This window comes from Sycon ciliatum, chromosome 1, assembly GCF_964019385.1.
Source record: "Sycon ciliatum chromosome 1, ocSycCili1.1, whole genome shotgun sequence".
NCBI classification, from domain to species: Eukaryota; Metazoa; Porifera; class Calcarea; order Leucosolenida; family Sycettidae; genus Sycon; species Sycon ciliatum.
In genome coordinates, this window is record NC_088643.1 from 54,126,562 (window position 1) to 54,146,208 (window position 19,647).

Sequence of the window (19,647 nt, forward strand, 5' to 3'; positions counted from 1 at the left end):
TTTCAGTCGGCTTTGGCCTCAAAGAAGTCAAAAACGACGTGTTTAGGAGCCAGGCTGAGCTGTACTGACGATTCCATGGGGTGGGTCAAAACTTTTGGCCACCACTGGTAAGTAGGCTACTTACTGCAGCAGCGTCACGCGTACACATGCACTGAGTCTGTCACATTATTAATATTATTTCAGTGTTTACCATGGTTTACACGTCGAACATGGTCGACCTGCTACTGCTAGCTCGGAAGCGCAAGCGGGCACCGATTCATGACAGCAAGTCGCCAAAATAGCCCTGGACGTTCTCCTACTAACCAACCCAAACTTCTATGAAGCAGGCCGATCATCCTCCTTTGTTTGTATAGATCTACGGAGGTCCTTATTTTTTTCAACACCAGGGACGCATAAAATGCATGCTAGGAACTAGGAAGCACACACAACCACGCCACGTGCACACACATATACACACGCGCGCGCGTGCACGCACGCCACACCTGCCTATCACCGGAGTGATGATAGCGAACAAGTAGACATAGCAACTTGTGCCGGGATTACACCATTCAGCACACACACACACACACATGAACACATGCACACACGAACGAGTGCACACACATACTTCTAGAGCACTTGACTGTTCCGAGTATGAATGGAGTCAAACACGATTCAATAGTGAAATATGCACACATTTGACGAGTCCAGAAGCATCATCGATGCTGGCTTTTGCCTGTTTCATTTCATGGGCGTTAGCATTGAAATCATAGAGAAGTTGGTAAAACAATGAAAGCCGAAGAGAGATGCAAGTTCGCTAAACTAAAGAGAAAATAAGTGAATCATACAAGAAAAACGACAATATGTACACTACGGTATTTACAGGCGACATATACATACAGGCAACAGAAAAGGAGATTGTCTAAACTATAGGAGGAACCGATTCACTGTACAAACAGGAAGAGAGAGAGTGCGAGTAGGTGTGCATGTGGGTGTGCACACGCGTGCGCACATACATACACACACAACACACACACACACACACACACACACACACACACACACAAGAGAGAGAGACGGAGAGATGGAAGGAGAGAGGGAAGGAGAGAGGGAAGGAGAGAGGGACGGAGAGAGAGACAGAAAGCGACCGACCAACGGGCGGATAGCTAGAACGATCACTAGACCGTCTCAGAAGGATAGATAATCCAATACTTGGAAACACAGAATAGATACAGCTCTTGCATAGCACGTAAGCCTCACTACCATCTACTATAATGATCCCAATGAATTGCCGGCTTGTTCGATAACTTTCTGCAGGTGATAGTCAAACAGCTCACATCGAATTGGCATCTCCAGAGAGTAGAATGGGTTCTTCAATGCGTAGTCCGCGTAGACCTCATACACTTTCCTCAGCAAGCTACCAACACCAGCCTGTCCAGGATCGGCCATCAGCAAAAACTTGAGACCGGTGAGCGTATGCAAGCAATGAAGATGGAATGACTCTGCTTCCAGTACTTCTATTCCAGAGGAGTTCTTCTCAGGTGATAATTTCGATGCTATCGCCCACAGTGAATGAAACATACTGGCTAACATAATCCTTTCATTGGCTGAAGGACGTGGCAGCTGAAATTGTAGTGTTACTGGATAATTGCTGGCCACTTCCAAAAAGTCAAGGATTTTCTGCCCGTCTGGCATAAGCTTTCCATTGACGGGTGTACCATTTACAGATATCAAGGCATAGCCGACCTTGATATCCGCCTGCTCTCCATAATGAACAATCAGCCGTTCACCATCACGGAATTTTATGTCTATTGGGTAAGTAAACGTCTTTTGAACTGGCTCACGACTTGGCACATTGTCGTAGTGAAAAATCAAACTGCCAGCCTTGTTGATAATATACACCGCGTAAATGGCCATCTCGCCACGAACATTCAAAAGTCCAGTCTATTCCAATATTCTCCAATATTGTTTCATATTCATTTACCCACTTTCCACTCCTTTCACATGAAATAAATTGTGTCGCAAACTGCCAAGCAAAACAAACATTCATGATTCTGCTGGTGACATGTACATTATAATGTCGACAAGATGTGCTAGCATCAGAAAACCCGTCGAACTTCGCTAAATTCTAGTGACATTTAGTGAAATCCCAAAGTGTTTTCTAGACGCAAAGTACAACCGGCTTGAAGACATGGACTTCATGATGGAATCCGCTGGTTTTCTCGAAAAAACTGCAAAAAAAATATGTGCACTCAACAAGCTGCAAAAGTGCAAGCTTTGCGAGTCGTGGAGAGAGTCCAAAATAAAAAGTTGGTTTCAAAGTGTAGTGGTTGAATCCTCATTGTGGTATTTCCTATCAAGTCTCCCATTACTTATTAGAGTGCTTGAATTCCTCAGACATCAAGTTATGGCTGATGAAAAGGCTTCCGAGGAGCCGAAGCCAGTTTCGGAAACTGATGGAGATGCTGCTAAGAAAGAAGCAAAACCACTGTCCCCCGCCGATGGTGAGAAATTTGAAATCAACACATACGTTTTTATTTGAAAGTTGTTACTATATTCTGCGTGAATTTACTCTGGTCTTGGTCGTGCAGAACTCAGACGACATCTTAATAACATCCACAAAGCTGTTTCCTTGAAAGAGCACCGATACACAACTCGTGTCCTGCGTGCGATTGCGTCTACGAGAAGCAAATTATCAGATGGCGTCTTGAGAAAAGTGATACTTGAATACCTTCCTAAATGTGAGTCTACACAACACTTGTAGCTGGTATATAGGCATTCCTGGCATACTTTTCACGTGAAATTTAGATAGAGGAATGACGATTCCTAATGCTGTCCTTTCTGTTGTATTCCATTTACCTAGGACGGTCTGTATACCATCTCAATGAGTCATGTGATCAAGTTCGATTTCGTAGCTTTTGAAGTAGGCTTCACCAGCCTGAAAGCAATGCTCTTTTCGTGTTTTCTCTGTGTGGAATGTGCTCAGCGTCAGAAAACGCACCATTGCTGAAGTTTCTTGTTGAGGTTAGTATGCTCCTCTCAGGATAAATTTGGAGTTTCTACTTTCAACTATCAACTTCGTATGTGGTTCATTTATTTCGAGTTTACCGCAGGGATTCGAACACGGGGGAGATAAACAAAACTCCTTCGGGAGATAAATCACCATATTCGATCTGTCACTTAACCCAATCTTGGGAAAGAAGTTGCTACAAGACCTGGGCGTCAGAAATTACCGGTAGTCATAAAACTCAAACCTGTCTATTGCATAATACTACACGATCACTACAGCTGACCTGCACTGTAATCAATGTGAAGCTGATGGATCAATCACATGCAGGCAGTGTGGGTCAGCTACTACTATTTATCTATTTCAGGGGTGAATGACTGCTGCGATGCAGAAAAACTTCTGGACGTTGCCCAATTGTCCAAAAGGAACAGCACTACATTGTAGCAATAGAGAGGTTCCGGGGTACGATTTTCCGTGCCAAAATCCGTGTGGGCGCTACGGATATTTTCCAGGCGTGCTCCATACGATTTTTCGGCACGGAGAATCCGTGTGGACTGGCTTTCACACGAACCATGTTTCGTATGGAGATTTTGCGTCATCGGGTGCAGAAAGATTTTTCGCGTACAAATTTGGTACAAGAAACATGGATTTTCCGCGGGAAGTTTTGATTTCGGTACAAATTTTCAAAATAAAAAGGCATAGCGCGGGAATGTGACGTGTTTGCGATCGTAACCTAGGCAATGACGACAAACACATAAGTTCCGTACTCCGGAACATTTCACTGCTCGAAAACGACGTATAAAAAATCCGTAGCGCCTCTACGGATTTTGGCACGAAAAATAGTACTCCGGAACCTCCCTATTATCTTCAACCGTAGATGTGCGTATTGAAAGCTACTTACTGACTTTCGAAAACACCCTAAAAAAATTACTTCGAAGAATGTCTGTGTGGCCCCAGCTTGTCATGTTGGCAATAAGTTGCTCACACATATCGAGCTCTGACCCGTGCCACAGCATTAGTTGTGAGACCAGTTGCATGCGACCCGTTGTCTCCGCCAAGAAATCACAGATTCTCAAATGTCGGACATCCCAACTTTAGAGTTCCTTGTTTTTGTTTTTGTTTTTACCCTCTTCTTTTTCTCTAGCTAGACAAGTTGTGGTAGGAATGGGGAAGGTTTTTTTTATCAGGGTCTGAACTGGATGGCTGTGTTGACTGTGTATTATAGCAAGTTTGCATGGGGATGTGTGTGGCTGTATTGTCTACTTGTAAATTCAAGTTTGTGAATCATCCCCACTGGTTCCAGAAACGTCAGAGTGGGCCCAGCATTCTAATTCAATTTGCCATCTTCTTTTTTTGTTTCACTTTGAGGTATGCTTGTCTGGCTGTACTTTTTCTGACTAACTGTACCTGTGTGCCAAATGTCTGTGTAGCCTATGGAGGATGAGTCCAGTGCTGCTGAAGAGTCCAATGCCGAAGACACAGTGGCCGTGCCTGGAGAAGTAGCGCTGACATTGGCGATACCAGAGCTGACCTGCTATCTGCATCTGCTAGTTCTCATCTTCTTGCTGGATGGAGACCAAAAGGAGCAGGTATGTGCATGCACCGAGTGCTTTTGCGTAGCACCTTTCTCAAGTCTGGTTATGTTAAAAGCACTTTAAAGAGACATCTCACCTGAAGTCTTCATACATGCACCTACAGATCTGTTTCCCATAAGAATGTAGGTGGAGGCCGGCTGGGGAGAAGTGTTGGGCGCTGCGTCATTTCGAAAATCACCACCGAGATAGAACATCGTTAAAGGAAACCCGGATTTTCCTTGAGCATTGGGCAGCAGTACAAGTGTGTCACTTGTCGTGTAGAGCGAATCATGAGCAGTTAGCGCATTCCTTATGACTGTGATATCATGACCATTGTACTTGTGTTCTACCCAGGCGGTTAGCTGTGCGACTTCACTCGTAGAGAAGGTGAACACATTCAATCGACGCTCGCTGGATGCCATTGGAGCGCGGTGCTACTTCTACTATGGCCGTGCGTATGAGCTTGTCGATCGAATGCAGGAAATCAGAAGGTGAGTGTCGAGATTTTTTTTTCTTTTGTCCCTGTTCTCAGCTTCTGTGGCAAGTGTTGGGTGTTAGGCATAGCCAGTTGTGTTTGCGAATGGCTAGCGATTCCTTGTCTTTGTCTAGCTGATTTTTTTGTGCTGGTCCCTAGTTACTACTGTGTTGTCTTTCAATGCTTCAGACAAGCTTATGCGCCAGTAGCTTGTCATTGTTTGAATGACTGCTTGCATGTTTGCTTTTTCATCTGGCCTTCATAATAGAGTTACTGTACTGCATACTTGGAACAAAACACTATGATATTCACTAGTTTGGTACTATGAGTTTGTTTTGTTTTCTTTATCTCCTGCCACTGCAGTGCTCTGCTGGCTCGCCTTCGCACTTCAACTCTCCATTTCGATGCCGAGGGCCAGGTAAGATCTGAGCACATCTCTGCTAGGAAAACTATTTGCCTGGCAACAGTTTGTCTATGTTGTCTGCAGAGTTTCGTTTACTCCGAAGCCATATACGAATAACACCTGGTTTGAGCAATCGCCCGTAGGTCCAGCCTTTCCCAGTCGTTTTTCCATCCATATGGTCTCTGAAGTAGGATGAACTACCGGTATGCATGCTCAACACATTGAATTCCGAAGACATTCACACAGACCATGTGAATACTGAAAACAGTTGGTGGACCAGATTTTAATCTGTACAGCTGCTCCTTCTACAGGGCATGCATGTGAACGTCATCAATTAGTTTGGGGAAGCACTAGGCCGCTTTGTTGTTGTTTTGTGCAACCGTGCCGGGTGGTCCGGGTAACCAGTTTGTTTTGTGATCAGTTGTTTTACCTGCGTTGTTGCTGCTTGTATTACTGTAGGCTACCGTTACCAACCTTATTCTGCGAAACCTGCTCCATTTCCGCCTCTATGACCAGGTAAGCCACTTTGGTGCATTGCTTATGTTGATTTGTATGCAAGACTATAAGAACAGTATTCTCTCTCTCCCTCTCTCTGTCTGTCTGTCGCTCTGTCTGTCTGTGTGTGTGTGCGTGTGTGGGTGTGTGTGGGTGTCTCTCTATCTCTTTCTCTCACTCACTCTCTCTCTCTCTTTCTCTCTGTCTCACTCTTTCTCTCACTCTCTCTCTCTCTCTCTCTCACACACACACACACACACACACACACCTCTCTCTCTTTCTTTCTCTCTCTTATCTCCCTCTCTCTCTTGAGTGCTACCACCCTGTTCCCAAGGTAGCGTGACTATTCCCTGCTGCGTTTTGCAAATACTTGACTAACACTGTGTCCTCTTTTGTGATTTTTGTGTGCATCATTAGGCAAATAAGCTGATTCTAAAGATAGTGTTCCCTCCATCTGCACCGAACAGTGAATGTGCACGATTCATGTACTATTGTGGTACGTATTTAAGTGTGCCCTGTTTTGCTCTTCGTGGCTGGTTAGTTGTGTTTACATCCATTGGCTCACTTAGATTCTGTGTCAATCCCTCTGCATTTGATGGAGCCCAGTACGCTACCAAGTACATGTTGCACTTGCGTACATGTACACCTTCCTGCATGCCCTTTAGTTGCTTTGGTTTGGCATCTGGTCAACTCGCAGGTAGTGATATTGTTGATCATGCCATCACTGTGGTCTTTCCTTTCTGGCACTCAATCGTGTGCTATTTTTCTGTCCACATATCTGTTGTCTCTCAATTATGCAGGTGTAATCAAAGCGGTGATGTTGGAGTACACTGAGGCTAATAACTTCCTGCTGCAGGTATGTAGACCAGCCATGCGGCAGTGCTTATGTGGCTTGGATTCTGAACGATGCCGGTGCTGGTACATGTACCTGGAAGTACTGTAGGTTGCAAGATTGTCGTGCTTTGTTCAACTTGGTAATTAGTGGTGAAACGAATATTCGAACATTCGTTCGGTTGGTCACATTCGAATATTCTTTAAGTCGCATTTGAGTATTCGTGACGTCACTTCGAGTGCAGTGCATGTATGTGTGCATGTACATACATGCACGCCAAACACAGTACAGACAGTGCGTACAGCCTGCCTGTGACTTTGCACTGCATGCTTGCACATGTATGTGCATACCGGACTGCCAATGTTGCACATAACATGTTTGAACTTCGAAGTAGCCTTACGTGGCAGTGCATTTTATGTGTCACTACCGTTTGGCATACCTAATAGTAATGACAATATGACTGAGAGGAGGGCATGTGATGTCATCCGTGTTACCAAAAGAATATTTGTACGTCCGTTCGTTAAAGGGGAAGTCCGGTGAAAAATTTAAATTTCAGGGTCGGTAGAGTTTCGGCCGCTGAGTCGAATGGTGTTGGTCCCACGTGTCTCCGACAAAGCGTTCTCGAGATATTTCCGTTTGAAAAACTGAGTTTCGGGGGCTGCGCCATGACGTCATGCGGCCGCGCCACACCCTCTGCAACGTCATAGCGTGCAGCTAGGTCAAAAGGAGTGCGTGAAAGCAATAGTGTCAGTGCTATTTCAAATGATTTGGCGACTGATATTAGGTGGTGCAAGCGACCCCGAAGACATGTAACTCCTTGTGAGAGTGAGGATACAGCCATGGCTGACCTTCATGAGTTCGGTCTGGGGCTGAGAACCTCGGTAGTCAGCTGAAGGAATGGCCGCGCGGGCTGGTCAAGAGTGAGCGCTACTGAGTTTCCGACTGATGAAGAAGCAGCAGCTATTGCAGACGAGGCTGATGTAATTATCAGATCGCTGGAGAGCAGGGTCGCCAAAATGGAGAAGAGTGATGCGAGTGCTCTAAATGTTGTTCCATACCGATTAGATTCGCTTAGACTCCAGTAGCCTGCCACATGGTGATGTTTTGGTGCGAACTTGGAATATTTCGGACTACTCAATTGGAGAACAGTGCAGGCTCTTTGAACCACGGGCACGACTCTTCGCTCGCAACGCTATGGAATCTGAAAGTTCTAGGTCCGAGAGCTGTTCGCTGTTTTGTCACTTGTCACGGTTGTGCACTCATCGCTGTAGCATAAAATAATGAGGCGCCGCGGGTGCGGAAAACTAAAATTTTCTTTCTCAAAGCACAACCACCCGCACCGGCAAGGAGAAACGCACGTTCTCTGCCTACATGACTGTACAATACGACTGATACGAGTGTAGTACATGACAAGTCGACAGTCCGTGTGTTGACTAGTTTTCTGAGTCTTGTGTCAGTTGTGACATGAGTTTGTTGACTGCATGCACTACAGCTAGCTAGATAAGACACTGCACGCACTGCATGCACGCAGCGCAGAGCGCATAGACCATGATGTAGATGGGCCAACGGGAAAGTCCAACTCGGAAACGGCTAAAATACGGTATAACCTCCAGGTTTACCGAGCTGAAAATCACAGGGTACGTAGTGTTTGTAACACTGAATCGAATGGTCTTGGTCCGAAGAAGCTGCGATAAACGGTTCCCCAATCGAACGCGCTCCGAATATGGCCATTTTTGTACACAACTAGATGGTGTGGCTACCTGGCTGCACGCTGTGACGTCATCACCTGGATCTGGGTGATGCGCGCTCAAATTCGCACATGTTCGATTGGGCGTATCTGATGAACCATAAGCCGCAGCCTCCTCGGACAAAGACCATTCGACTCAGCGCCCCGAACTCTACGGACTGTGAAATTTAAATTTTTCACCGGACTTCCCCTTTAAGCCAAAGAATATTCGGCTACTAGGTTTTGACATTCGTTTCACCACTATTGGTAATGCATATCGTCAACGTTCTTACTTATTCTCTTCCTGCTTTTGCTTTTTCTTGGTTGCAGGCTCTGCAAAAGGCGCCTCAGAACACAGCCATTGGTTTTAGGCAAACTGTAAGTTCCTACTGAACATGTATTTGTTAGCGTACCAGTGCATGGTGTTGCATTGAAGTTCTTATAACCAGAACTGGTTTCACTCAGTGTGTGTTGCGCTCAGCCAATGATATTCACATCTTCACACGAATATTGGTGACAATATTCGTTACTTTCTCTCCCCAATACCGTATGTGTTGCCGTTACACTGGATGAACAAGACAGTCATTCATATACGAGACCTTTTTTATGTTATAAGCAGGCATGTTTTGCAATTTGGAAGAGGGCAAGCATGTCTTCAGAAATGTTTTGTCACCTTTGCCGCTCGTCTTTTTGCTTGTGCAAATTTCGCAGGGCTAACCATGCTTGTTGCTGTTTGTCTGTGTGCAGGTAAATAGATTTTCCATTGTTGTTCAGTTGCTTCTCGGTCTCATTCCGGATAGAGCACTTTTCCGGCAGAGTGTGCTGAAGAAGCCTCTCCAGCCATACTTTGAGCTCACACAGGGTAAGTGACACGTTGTAGCACTCGTTTGGTGTGGCTAATAACCTGATCATAGGATGTTGTGGCCTGTTGTAGCCTTACCTCTCACATGGAGTTGGAGTGAACCTGTGTTCTTTCACTTGAAAAACACCACTGCAGTAATAAAGTCATGGTCTTTTTGTTCCCTGCTTTGTTGTGTGACTTGTAGCCGTCCGTGGAGGTGATCTACAGCAGTTCACCGAAGTTTGCTCCAAGTTCCATGAGAAGTTTGAGGCAGACAAGACAATCAACCTCATCATCAGGTGCGTTGAAACTGTCGGTGGCCACGTCAGTGACTTGCATAGTAGCCTTGGGGCACGCGGGATATAAACTGCAGTCTGCCGAAACCACAGATTGCAAGCCTGTACGTGACACATAACACATGTAGTGAGACTTGTGTTGTGTGTACATCTTGATGTCCGTGGTGCTTGTGTTGTTGCGACAGGTTACGGCAGAATGTCATCAAAGCAGGAATTCGAAAGATCAGCCTGTCCTACTCGCGCATATCCCTGGCCGACGTTGCTGACCGCCTGCGTCTGGGTAGTGCAGTGGATGCTGAGTTCATTGTGGCAAAGGTATGCCCCAAGCTGTGTTGCCACCCTGCTTCATATTGTAGTGTTTGCCGTTAATTATGTTGTTGTTGCCTATCTACTGTGTGTAGGGCAGTTGCTAGTTGGTAGAACATGTGTGCTTATCTCGAATGAAAACCCATTTTTTTTGGTGCATTTTTCTACTTCTGACAGGCAATCAGAGATGGCGTAATAGAGGCTTGCATCGATCACAAAGGTGGCTTCATGCAGAGCAAGGTGAGAGGGCTGCCGGATTGATGCATCTGTGTGCATGTCACTACTTGTCTGTCACACTACTTTCACAGTTCAAGATCAGTTGGGACGTATTTGGGCTTTTTTCTTTCACAGAACCGATGAATTTCACTCTTACCAATGGCATGAAAAAGGTGCTTGATAGACATGCAAACTCAACTGAACTTGTGTACATGTACTGTGCTGCAACTTACACCATTCATTTGCTCACTACACTGATGTGGAAAGAAATTGAAAGACGGACAGCAAAGTAACAAGAATGCAAATGTGTGCCTTTCCTTTTCCTTTCCCTTTCCTTTTATATTGTACAGGACACACAGGATCAGTACAGCACTACTGAGCCTCAGGCCGAGTTCCACAAGCGCATCAGCTTCTGCCTGAACCTTCACAACCAGTCTGTAAAGGTGAGTACTCCTTCGCCTTTCTCTTTTGATTCTTTTGAATGTTTTCTGTAGCCTGTAAGGAGAAGCTTGCTATCGTATGCGTTTGCACATCGCCATTACGGCGAGGACAATCCTCCGTATTAGCATGCAAAGAAGAACATGGCCACCGTGTATGGCGGACGTATTTCTGATGCCACTTTTTTTTTTTTACTGCAGTGCCACTTTCTGGAAGTTCGTGCTAAAAATCATTCAGTTCTAGGACTCTTGCACCGACCCGGTGTGACGCAACATTTTTGTGCCACAGCTTGAAATTAAATGACATCACAGTCCAAATCACGTACAGTAGTCTCAAGGCTCCGTTACAAGGGGGGGGGGGGGTCTAATTCACTTTTGCGCCAGCCTTTTTGTTTCTAACACACATATGGAGGATTCCTCAATCTGCGGACAGAACTGTTTCGTCCTTTGTGGACTCATCAGCACAGCACAGAGGAAATGAGGCCGAACCTGATAGCAATGAAATATAACATTTCCAAGCCAGGTTTAGAGGATTCCATTGAGATACTGTATGGATATTGCTACACTTTGCCATATCCTCTAGACCACTGCTTCTCTCCTTTCAAAGTTCACATAATTGTGATATGCGGATAGATATAGACGACTAACTAACTAACTTTTTAATAGTAAGGAGGGAACCCTGCGACAATTCTGCTTGGTTTGGGTTTGCTATCCTTGCGCAGGCTATGCGCTACCCGGAGAAGGTTGAAAAGGAAAAGCCAGAGGCAGCGACGGCAGCAGCATCCTCATAATCATCGTTGTTGTTGGAAAAAATGAGGTTTTATCAAGATGTTTGTGTTGTTGTTCTAGCACTAGAACTGCTCCACCGTATCTACTAGAATTCACGTGCACTGTCTGCCATCATGTTGCCTTCGTGTCTTGTTGATGGCCAAGGCCCAGGCAGAAGAAGTGCACTTCAAAACCTAGCTGTATCAAGCGCTTGCCATTATGTGCCTGGCGTGCTGCTATCCAGTTGGGCAGCGTTCCCAATTCCTGCCCACTCTCCCATTGTACATTATTCCCATGCGTTTTCATCAGCCTGGTTTTTTTTGCATTCTGTTGCGGTTTTTCTGCTTCCATTGAACATAGCTTTTAAACTCATTTAGATCCTTTGTCCCCCTGTCGCAATTATGTTGTTCTTGCTTCTTTTCATTTTGTTTGTTTTTACTATTGCAGTGCTAATTTTCTTCTGATGCTTGTCCAGGGACAGGGACAATGCTGTTCGTTTCGAATAGAAAAGCTTGCCCTCCAGATTTCTTGCCGCTGATCATCCATCCTGCTCCTGCAGCAGGAATGGCACCTGAGTGCTTTACTCGTGATGTCATCACAGGTAGAGCACTGCTCTCCTAGATAGATTTACTCTGTGCAGCAGCAGATCTTGAGGGACGGGGGAGGGGGGGGGGGTAACTGTGTAAAAGAATGCTAGCACCAGTTTTAAGTTAACCCTTTGTGGGTCTTACCAAGAGTACATAACCCCCCAGAGTGTGCAACTCCACTATGGGTGCTGTCCCGACAGAATTTCAAGTTGACGTCATTTTGATGATGCAATGCGCACTGTACACGGATTATCAGACGAATCCGGAACCTGTGGTTGACCGAAGCCGATCGATCCTGTACAAATTATTGCAAAGAAAAACGTGTGATGCGTTGACACCCGTACACATGTTGTAAATCACTGCTGCAAGGAGCATTGCGTCATAAATAATGACGTCAACTTGAAATTCTGTCGGGACAACAGGGTATGTGGGAGTTGCACACTCTGGGGGGTTATGTACTCTTGGTCTTACTCAATGTATGTGAGGGGTGGTCACGCAAACACGCGTACAAACAACCAGCCATAACTCAAGTTCTGTAAGTTGTAGGTATGGGTAAACTATATATTTTCAAAATCTGTATGCCTGGACGAGTCCAGAAAACACAAATATGACTATGTACAGGTAAGGGTATGACCCGTGGTAGCCCTTCAAGTTGAGAGAAAATACAATTGCGAACAAAAAACACAAAAGTCACAGCACGAAGTGCATACCAAGTTCGTGATGGAGCTGAAGTGCTATGATAAACAATCAGGTAAGCGCTACGTCTTGGTGAAGAATATATGCTCCTAATTCCGTCCTTGAACTCCAATACCTCGCCATCGGCGATGCACCAGCAGCAACAGTTCCACAATATCACAATTTTGGTTCGTTCACCTCAGCGCCGCTTGCGTCAGATTCACTCTCGCTCAGCTGAGTACTCAGGCGCGATGTCACACATGCCGTGAATCTCACGGCCAGGCGAATCAGCTGATCGCACCTGACAAGTCCTTGTAAGAGTTGCTGTTGCTGTGCTTGCTCGCTGGTTGGTAAATTTGATTTCTTCATTCGGGGACGATTTATTTGAGCTAGGAGCCCTCAACGCAGCTCTCTTTCTCACCACATTACACTGGAAATCCTCCAGGGACATCCAGCCTAGACTGGTTCCGTCAGGGTCCTCAGAAAGCTTTTCTGACACGGCCTTACGAGACGCACTCCCATTCTCGAAATGCGCGCATGGCGGATGGTCGTCTTTTCCAATTTCACCAGACTTCAGTCGATCGATACTGCAAAAATTTGTATGGTAAGTATGGTTGTTGTTTACACCGTTGGAAAGCCTTGAACCTCTAGGTACGCGTGGAGCACCATTTTACTTGTCTCCTAGCAACAAAACTCACAGAAAATGCGATTTTACTGTAAGGGTCACATACGACCCTTACGCTTATGTGAGACCCATAATAATATTATGTAAGGGTTAATGCAGGCTGTTACTTCGGTGCAACATGCAAGAGCACTCTCGGGACGATTTTCTCACAAAAAAAGGCAGTACACAGAATGCGGCAAATGTCGTGATGACTAAAATCGGTGGTGTCTGGCAATAGTGGACTTGTATAATTATGTAAGTTAGTGATGTAATCTGTACTGTATTTAGCAGCATTTAGAAGTAAGTATATTAGAAGTTTTGTGTTACACCGAGACTGTATCTGTGGACAATCCTACATGTAAGTAATCTCTAAAAACCTTAATGTGAAATATTATTGATAAGTATCCTGGAAATAGCTGTACTCCTTAGCTTAGGATATGCTCGTGAGAAATAAAGAGCTAGGGAGGGAGTATGGAGAGTCTGACGATAACTAGTACTGGGCGGTGAGTCAAGTGCATGTTGTGCTGTTAGAGCCAATCGTACATCGGTGCCACTGTCATTGCCTACATGTGTATTGTGTTGAACAGTGGTGCGTGCAGTCCAGTGTACTTGTACCACCACCGATGGTGGACGTGGATTGCACTTGACATCAACTATTAATTGCATGCTCATCTCTCTTTGTACCATTCTGGCCCAAGTTCAACCTTCTACTGTCCACCGTAAAGGATTCCGGGATGGGGCTTGTGATCCGCGTTCTTCATATCAATGTAGTCAGCGATGTAGGACGGTGCAGCCCGTGGGTCATGCGGACTGTGCGTCTGCCAAAAATGCACCTGCTCCTCCGGCACTGGTTTGGATTTGTTCGCTGCAATTTCCTCCCTGAGCCATTGGCCCACGTCAGCCGGGAACTTTGTGATCAGCGTTGGCGACACATTCTGCATCGCTACGAACTTCACCTTGCTCGCAAGGCCCTCGTCGATGTAGCCTTTCAGCTCCTTCCACGTATTACGCGTCTCTTGATTGTAGTTGAACAGGAGAATGCTCTCGATGGTGTTCGGATACAGCATTGTCAGCGTCTGGTGCGTTTTAACCAGCATCGTTGGCTTTAGGACTGCTTTCGGCTGAAGTCCACTGCAGTCGACAATGAGAATGCATGACTTCCCCTCCTCTCCGCTTGCTTCCTGCTTGTTTGTCCGGCACGCATTCTCAACGACACTCTGCGCAAAGCTGATGACAGAGTCGACAGTGTGCTCTGCTACGGTGGCGCTACTCTGCGCAAAGCAGACGAAGAGGACGGGGCGGCCTTGCTTGTCATGTCCAATTTGACGCTATGCACGAAGAAGAAGAAGAAGAAGAAGAAGAAGAAGAAGAAGAAGAAGAAGAAGAAGAAGAAGAAGAAGAAGAAGAAGAAGAAGAAGAAGAAGAAGAAGAAGAAGAAGAAGAAGAAGAAGAAGAAGAAGAAGAAGAAGAAGAAGAAGAAGAAGAAGAAGAAGAAAGCAAAAGCACAAAATATGTATGCGTAAAGTGAGTAACACCGAAAATGGCTGAGGACTTCAGCAAACCACACGTGGCAGCATGTTGGGGAATAACACCATAATTATGCTCAGCTCTAGAATTGTAATTTTACAAATTAGGAGCCATCCATAATATTTATTATCACATGGCACGTGCTTGTTGCCCGTACTCCAGCGAATCAGCACCTTTCGCGCCGCGGGCAATAATAAGCGATATTGCCCGCAAAAAAATAGTTTATTTCAGTGATCGCGTGACTACGAAGTCTGTAGACTGTACGACTCTACGACGAGTCGCAGTGTAGCATTGAGAAGATGGAATTCTTTTTGGAGATGGACATCCTGGCAATGGACATGGCCTCGGACGTCTGCCGTGTGGTGCTTCCAGGGATCATTTGTTCAGTCATGTTGGCAGCCTGACCGTCGGTAAGCTTGTGGATAAGATTCAGTTCTGCTCGAAGTGGTACTGTGATCACAAACAATTATTTGAAATAACACAAATTCAACTCAGCGTCGTGCGTTTTCAGATCCTCGCAAAGTCACTGCCTGTGTGTGGTCTTCATGTGCCACGCAAAACTCTTACCAGGCTCATATGTCCTCTGCCTTCACCTTTGCTTGAACAACAAACACAACAATTCAGGAAGGTTTTGCAATGAAACATTGAATACAGCTATCTGGACCTGAAAAAAAGAAGAAAAATTGTCCTCAGAATTACATACCAGGGAGTCGTCAAATACTTGCACTTGTTGCAGTACTGTATTTGACAACTTCCTGATACACATGTAAACATGAAGAAACTCTTTGTGGTAGCACTCTTAATTTTTCAACTGAAATTATGATTCTGCTGTATTTTATTGTCGTTGCCATGTCTATTGCTATGACGATGCGGTGCCGGCACTTTTTTCTGTCTCCGTCTTTCAGTACTGTATACTCTCTGATGGCCTGTAGCAGACTTTTTGTTAGGGTGTAGGAGAAATATCTTCATTTTTCCTGTTTTGATAATGATAGCACATCAATATACATTGTGGTCATAATGTGTTGGCATTTGGGCTAATTTCAGCAGCCCAATGGTCTGCTCTGTGGGCCATATGATAAATTTGTTATCGCATGGTTGCTGCGGGCCTTATGGCATATACTTATGAACTGCAAGTAAGTGCTACTACATGAACCAAAGCTACAGTCCATTCAGAAAAAGATGGACTTCTAGCTTTTGGCCATAAATGGGTCAAACTTTGAGTTTTTTTAGAATATTTTTCTGCAATCCCCTATGGAATCCTCTTCCAATTATGTTTCTGAAGTCTATTTGTCCAAAAAGCAAGCCATAACAAGAATAGGATATCGGCCAGGTTTTGCCCCAGAAGCATTGAATTGGAAAAAACCATCAAAATCCAGGCCGTTTGACCCTGCCTGCAACAGTGCATTGTGGGGTTCGAACCCCAGTTCAGGTACCCTTTTTGGACTCTTTTTCAAAGTTCAAATTTCGCAGCACTGCACTGTGTACAATGAAATCACGAAAAATCGCCAAATACGGAAGCTCGCCAGAGCCAGGGCCCATCTTTTTCTGAATGGACTGTAGGCTGCTTGATTTTTGTTACAGAAAATGGAATTTTGTTTTTCACGGATTTTGGCATGGAATATCCCCTGAATGGAAACGTGTGCAGGGGCGTGGGACCTGATAAATGGTCATTGAACCATGTGTATTACATTGTAGACTGCAATGCAGCCAAGCCCATCTCGTTGCTAGTTGGCCACAGAGGGGCAAAAACACATGCAGGCAGAGTTTTGCGGAACAAGCTATGGGTCACCAATGATTGACTCAGTGGAAAACATTCGATCGATCCATCAATTAGTTGGATAATTTGACAACCAAGTCGAACACGTAAATTGTGAAGCATCTCTCAAATGACACTTGTCGGTACGCAAAGGGACCGGAAAGCGCTTGGTAATACTGATCATCGTGAAAATGTGAAACTCTGCGTTGCAATGGGTTATCCCCTCTTTTTGCTGCCTCTCACATAAGAGCAACCAACTTCATCAAAGTTAGCTGCATGGTTTCATAATCCCAAAGCCACTTACCAAGCTAAACAGACCAGGCTGCTTGGAAAACGTCTCCTGTAGCAGGCTGGCTAACTGTGACCCGTTACGCTCATGCCACTCACACGCCGCCTTGATTAGCTCCAGGGAGTTCTCCAAGTTCCAGTCAGTCTGCCGGAGATAGCGCCAGAATCTACAACAGGAATTTGAACAGCAGAGCAAATAGGATCAATATGACAATAACATTCATGAACACGTGAGCTGGAGAAATTAGTCCAAGCAATACGATGAGAATGACTATCTGCGCAACCATGTCACACAAGCGTAGTAACTACGGTCAACCTTGCGAACAATAAAAAGTTAAAAGCCCTCGGCCATGCATGAGAAAAGTGTCACCATTCGTGAGATTGAAAACGGTATTCGGTCAAATGGTGACTAGGTCTGAAGATTACTAGTGCCGCTCTTCACGATTTGTTATTACCAAGGTCATTATGCACGAGGTTGACTGTACTTCGAAGAAGTACATTGTAGTTACGAATTCCCCTGAAGTTTGTGACATAAACCATCATGGGATCCCAATTACGATATTTTGGTCATGTGACATGCATGTGCAAGTTATCATTCTCCCATTGCTTCGGGCAAGAAAGCAGAGATGGCCATGTGCAAAGTCACCCGATGGCGAGGTCACATGAAATGTTCTTATTTCATACTGGACTGGTCCTAGCCAATGCTGAACATTCAGAAGAAGTGGACCAGGGATCCAACTTTGCGATGCCAATCCTCTCAGAAGCGGGTTGCGGCTGACTTTGTGCATGGACATAATTATCCATGGCCGAGTCGCGTGTCTGAATGTGCTAGACCATCATGATCAGCCCAGGTCAGATAATGGCCAGGCTTGCCTTTCCATGATGAGGAGGACCCAAACACAGGGCATTAAAACCCCGCTGGGAGTCTGCACAGGTCAGCAAGGCCTTACGACAACCAATCTTCTAGCCCACTGCTAGCTGTGTATGTGCTACTTGTGCATGCGCCCTCGAACTGGTGTTCCAAATATCCCTCTTTTACTGTGCATGTATACATGTACTCCATGCCCAAGCCATAGAGTTGTGTACTGATAGCCGTTACTGTAGCACTTCGCACAATTAGTACTACCGAGTGTACATACAGTCACAAACAGATAATAATATTGACAGATAATAATAATAACAGGATTGTGTGCTCTTGGTGCCATGTCGCGCTACCTTTTCAAACCCTACCATGGAAAGAGGGGTTTGCTCCAAGAGATGGCACTATTCAAGAGGGGACACTAGTCAAGCGATGACACTATTCTTCAATGGCTGTTCAAATGACCTACGTGCGATGGTGTGTGCTCTCTCTCTCTCTCTACCCATACGTGCAGCCATAGGATATCCACCTGTGATAGCCACAGGCTGCCTAGCCAAAGCGAGAAATGTGCATGGCTTGAGCCGTAGATTGTGAGACATGCATGGGCAGGGCACACGCGGGTGTGCCCAGTGCACTGATGCACAATCATGTACATTTCTAACAGCCCAATAACAGTGTAGCTGAACAGCGCATACGGTGGTGCGAAGGTGACAGAGATCCAACTGCATGAAGGACACAGAGCTACGCTCAGTGCACAGAGACCTCTGCGTGTGTGGTGCTAGGGCTGGCAGTCGTCGGGGTTGTTCTTTCTACGAGGCTGGATTTCCCTCCCCTCCACCGTAGAAGTGAGTTGGTGTAGAGAGTTCTTTAGTAGATCATACCACACCACATGCCTATTCACACCGGTGTGTTCATGCCACCTACATGTACATGTGCATGGTCTCCAGTCGTTGCTGAATGAAGTGCTACTACGTAGTCATAAACAGACAGTGCCGCCCGGCCCCGCCATAAGTCGTCCGAAATCACGTACATAGGACATTGCATCATGTCTCAACTTACGCTTCATTTGTCTCAGTGCCACCGCATTGTATGAGGGAGGAATTGAGACCCAGCTTCTTTGCTTCTTCGACTAGACCTTCAACCATTGCCCGCTGTGTTCCTTTGATTTGCTCTTGGATATCAGCCACCGCGGTGGCATCAGCCTCAGCCATTTCGAAAAGGTATCGCTATTCACTCCTTGCAAGAACGGAAATTTCTGAGCCAAAGATATCAATGAAGTAGGTGTTTCCCTCCACAGGTCCAAGCTTTTCAGACAATAAAAGACCACTGCTTGCACGAGTTCTCTGTAGAAACGGAATGAATTCTCAGCCGACCAACTCACGTTTCTGTTGCAACCTTGTCAGCTCGCCGCAGCCGCTGCAGCCGTGCTATCTACACATTTTCAGTCAGTTGAAAAATGAGAAGGTTCGAAGTACAGGACAAGGGTACAGGAGTCGACGCGTTACCAAGGTTACGTAAGGGCTACACCATTTATGGTAGATGCCAGTACAGTAATGACTGTCAGTATCTACCAATCCACCATAAATCGTGTAGTAGTATACAGACGGTCAGTAGACTCGTATCAGTAGATCTACTGTGTATCTACTCTTGCCGTCTTGGTAGATTACAAGTCGATCCAGCTACATCATATCATGACCATGGCCTGGCCCATGGGCATGGTCCATGGACGTCTACAGTAGTACTGTTGAGTGTTGAACTAACTAATACTTGTACTTCGTTAAGTTGTAGTCGTTGTGCCGTGATGATACCTCATGAGTCATGGCCCTGATAGCGATCCGATATCGATAGTAGAGAGGTCAGATACTGTCTGTAGCCTATCCTTCCTGTGTGTTGTATTATTTGTAGGAATGGCTCTGGTATCGCGGAGAAGTAGGAG

The 19,647-nt window shown here is 45.5% G+C and overlaps 3 protein-coding genes across 3 annotated transcripts; 1 reads left to right on the forward strand and 2 right to left on the reverse strand.

The window, feature by feature from the left end:
- Window positions 1-625: 625 nt before the first annotated feature.
- LOC135831055 (trafficking protein particle complex subunit 4-like) lies at window positions 626-2,021 on the reverse strand. Its single transcript, XM_065343307.1, has one exon. The coding sequence runs from the start codon at window positions 1,894-1,896 to the stop codon at window positions 1,249-1,251; it is 648 nt and encodes a 215-aa protein (XP_065199379.1). The 5' UTR covers window positions 1,897-2,021; the 3' UTR covers window positions 626-1,248.
- Window positions 2,022-2,294: 273 nt separating this feature from the next.
- Window positions 2,295-11,877, forward strand: LOC135831056 (26S proteasome non-ATPase regulatory subunit 3-like). Its single transcript, XM_065343308.1, has 16 exons — window positions 2,295-2,483; window positions 2,571-2,720; window positions 2,966-3,003; window positions 4,417-4,575; window positions 4,915-5,051; window positions 5,399-5,453; window positions 5,898-5,954; window positions 6,351-6,429; window positions 6,734-6,789; window positions 8,822-8,869; window positions 9,239-9,353; window positions 9,538-9,631; window positions 9,814-9,943; window positions 10,112-10,174; window positions 10,501-10,593; window positions 11,310-11,877. The coding sequence occupies exons 1-16, from the start codon at window positions 2,387-2,389 to the stop codon at window positions 11,376-11,378; spliced, it is 1,440 nt and encodes a 479-aa protein (XP_065199380.1). The 5' UTR covers window positions 2,295-2,386; the 3' UTR covers window positions 11,379-11,877.
- Window positions 11,878-13,405: 1,528 nt separating this feature from the next.
- LOC135831057 (uncharacterized) lies at window positions 13,406-19,100 on the reverse strand. The gene is made up of 3 exons (XM_065343309.1): window positions 18,771-19,100; window positions 16,869-17,019; window positions 13,406-14,609 (listed from the first exon to the last, which is right to left on the reverse strand). The coding sequence occupies exons 1-3, from the start codon at window positions 18,920-18,922 to the stop codon at window positions 13,989-13,991; spliced, it is 924 nt and encodes a 307-aa protein (XP_065199381.1). The 5' UTR covers window positions 18,923-19,100; the 3' UTR covers window positions 13,406-13,988.
- Between the last annotated feature and the right edge of the window lie 547 nt (window positions 19,101-19,647).

Coding starts and splice junctions, on each gene's coding strand:
- LOC135831055 (XM_065343307.1), bottom strand. CDS start 1,896: ATGGCCATTTACGCGGTGTATATTATCAACAAGGCTGGCAGTTTGATT.
- LOC135831056 (XM_065343308.1), top strand. CDS start 2,387: ATGGCTGATGAAAAGGCTTCCGAGGAGCCGAAGCCAGTTTCGGAAACT. Junction 5,955..6,350: donor ATTTCCGCCTCTATGACCAG/GTAAGCCACTTT, acceptor GTGCATCATTAG/GCAAATAAGCTGATTCTAAA. Junction 8,870..9,238: donor CCATTGGTTTTAGGCAAACT/GTAAGTTCCTAC, acceptor GTCTGTGTGCAG/GTAAATAGATTTTCCATTGT.
- LOC135831057 (XM_065343309.1), bottom strand. CDS start 18,922: ATGGCTGAGGCTGATGCCACCGCGGTGGCTGATATCCAAGAGCAAATC. Junction 17,020..18,770: donor GGCACTGAGACAAATGAAGC/GTAAGTTGAGAC, acceptor TTCCTGTTGTAG/ATTCTGGCGCTATCTCCGGC. Junction 14,610..16,868: donor AGCCTGGTCTGTTTAGCTTG/GTAAGTGGCTTT, acceptor CTTCGTGCATAG/CGTCAAATTGGACATGACAA.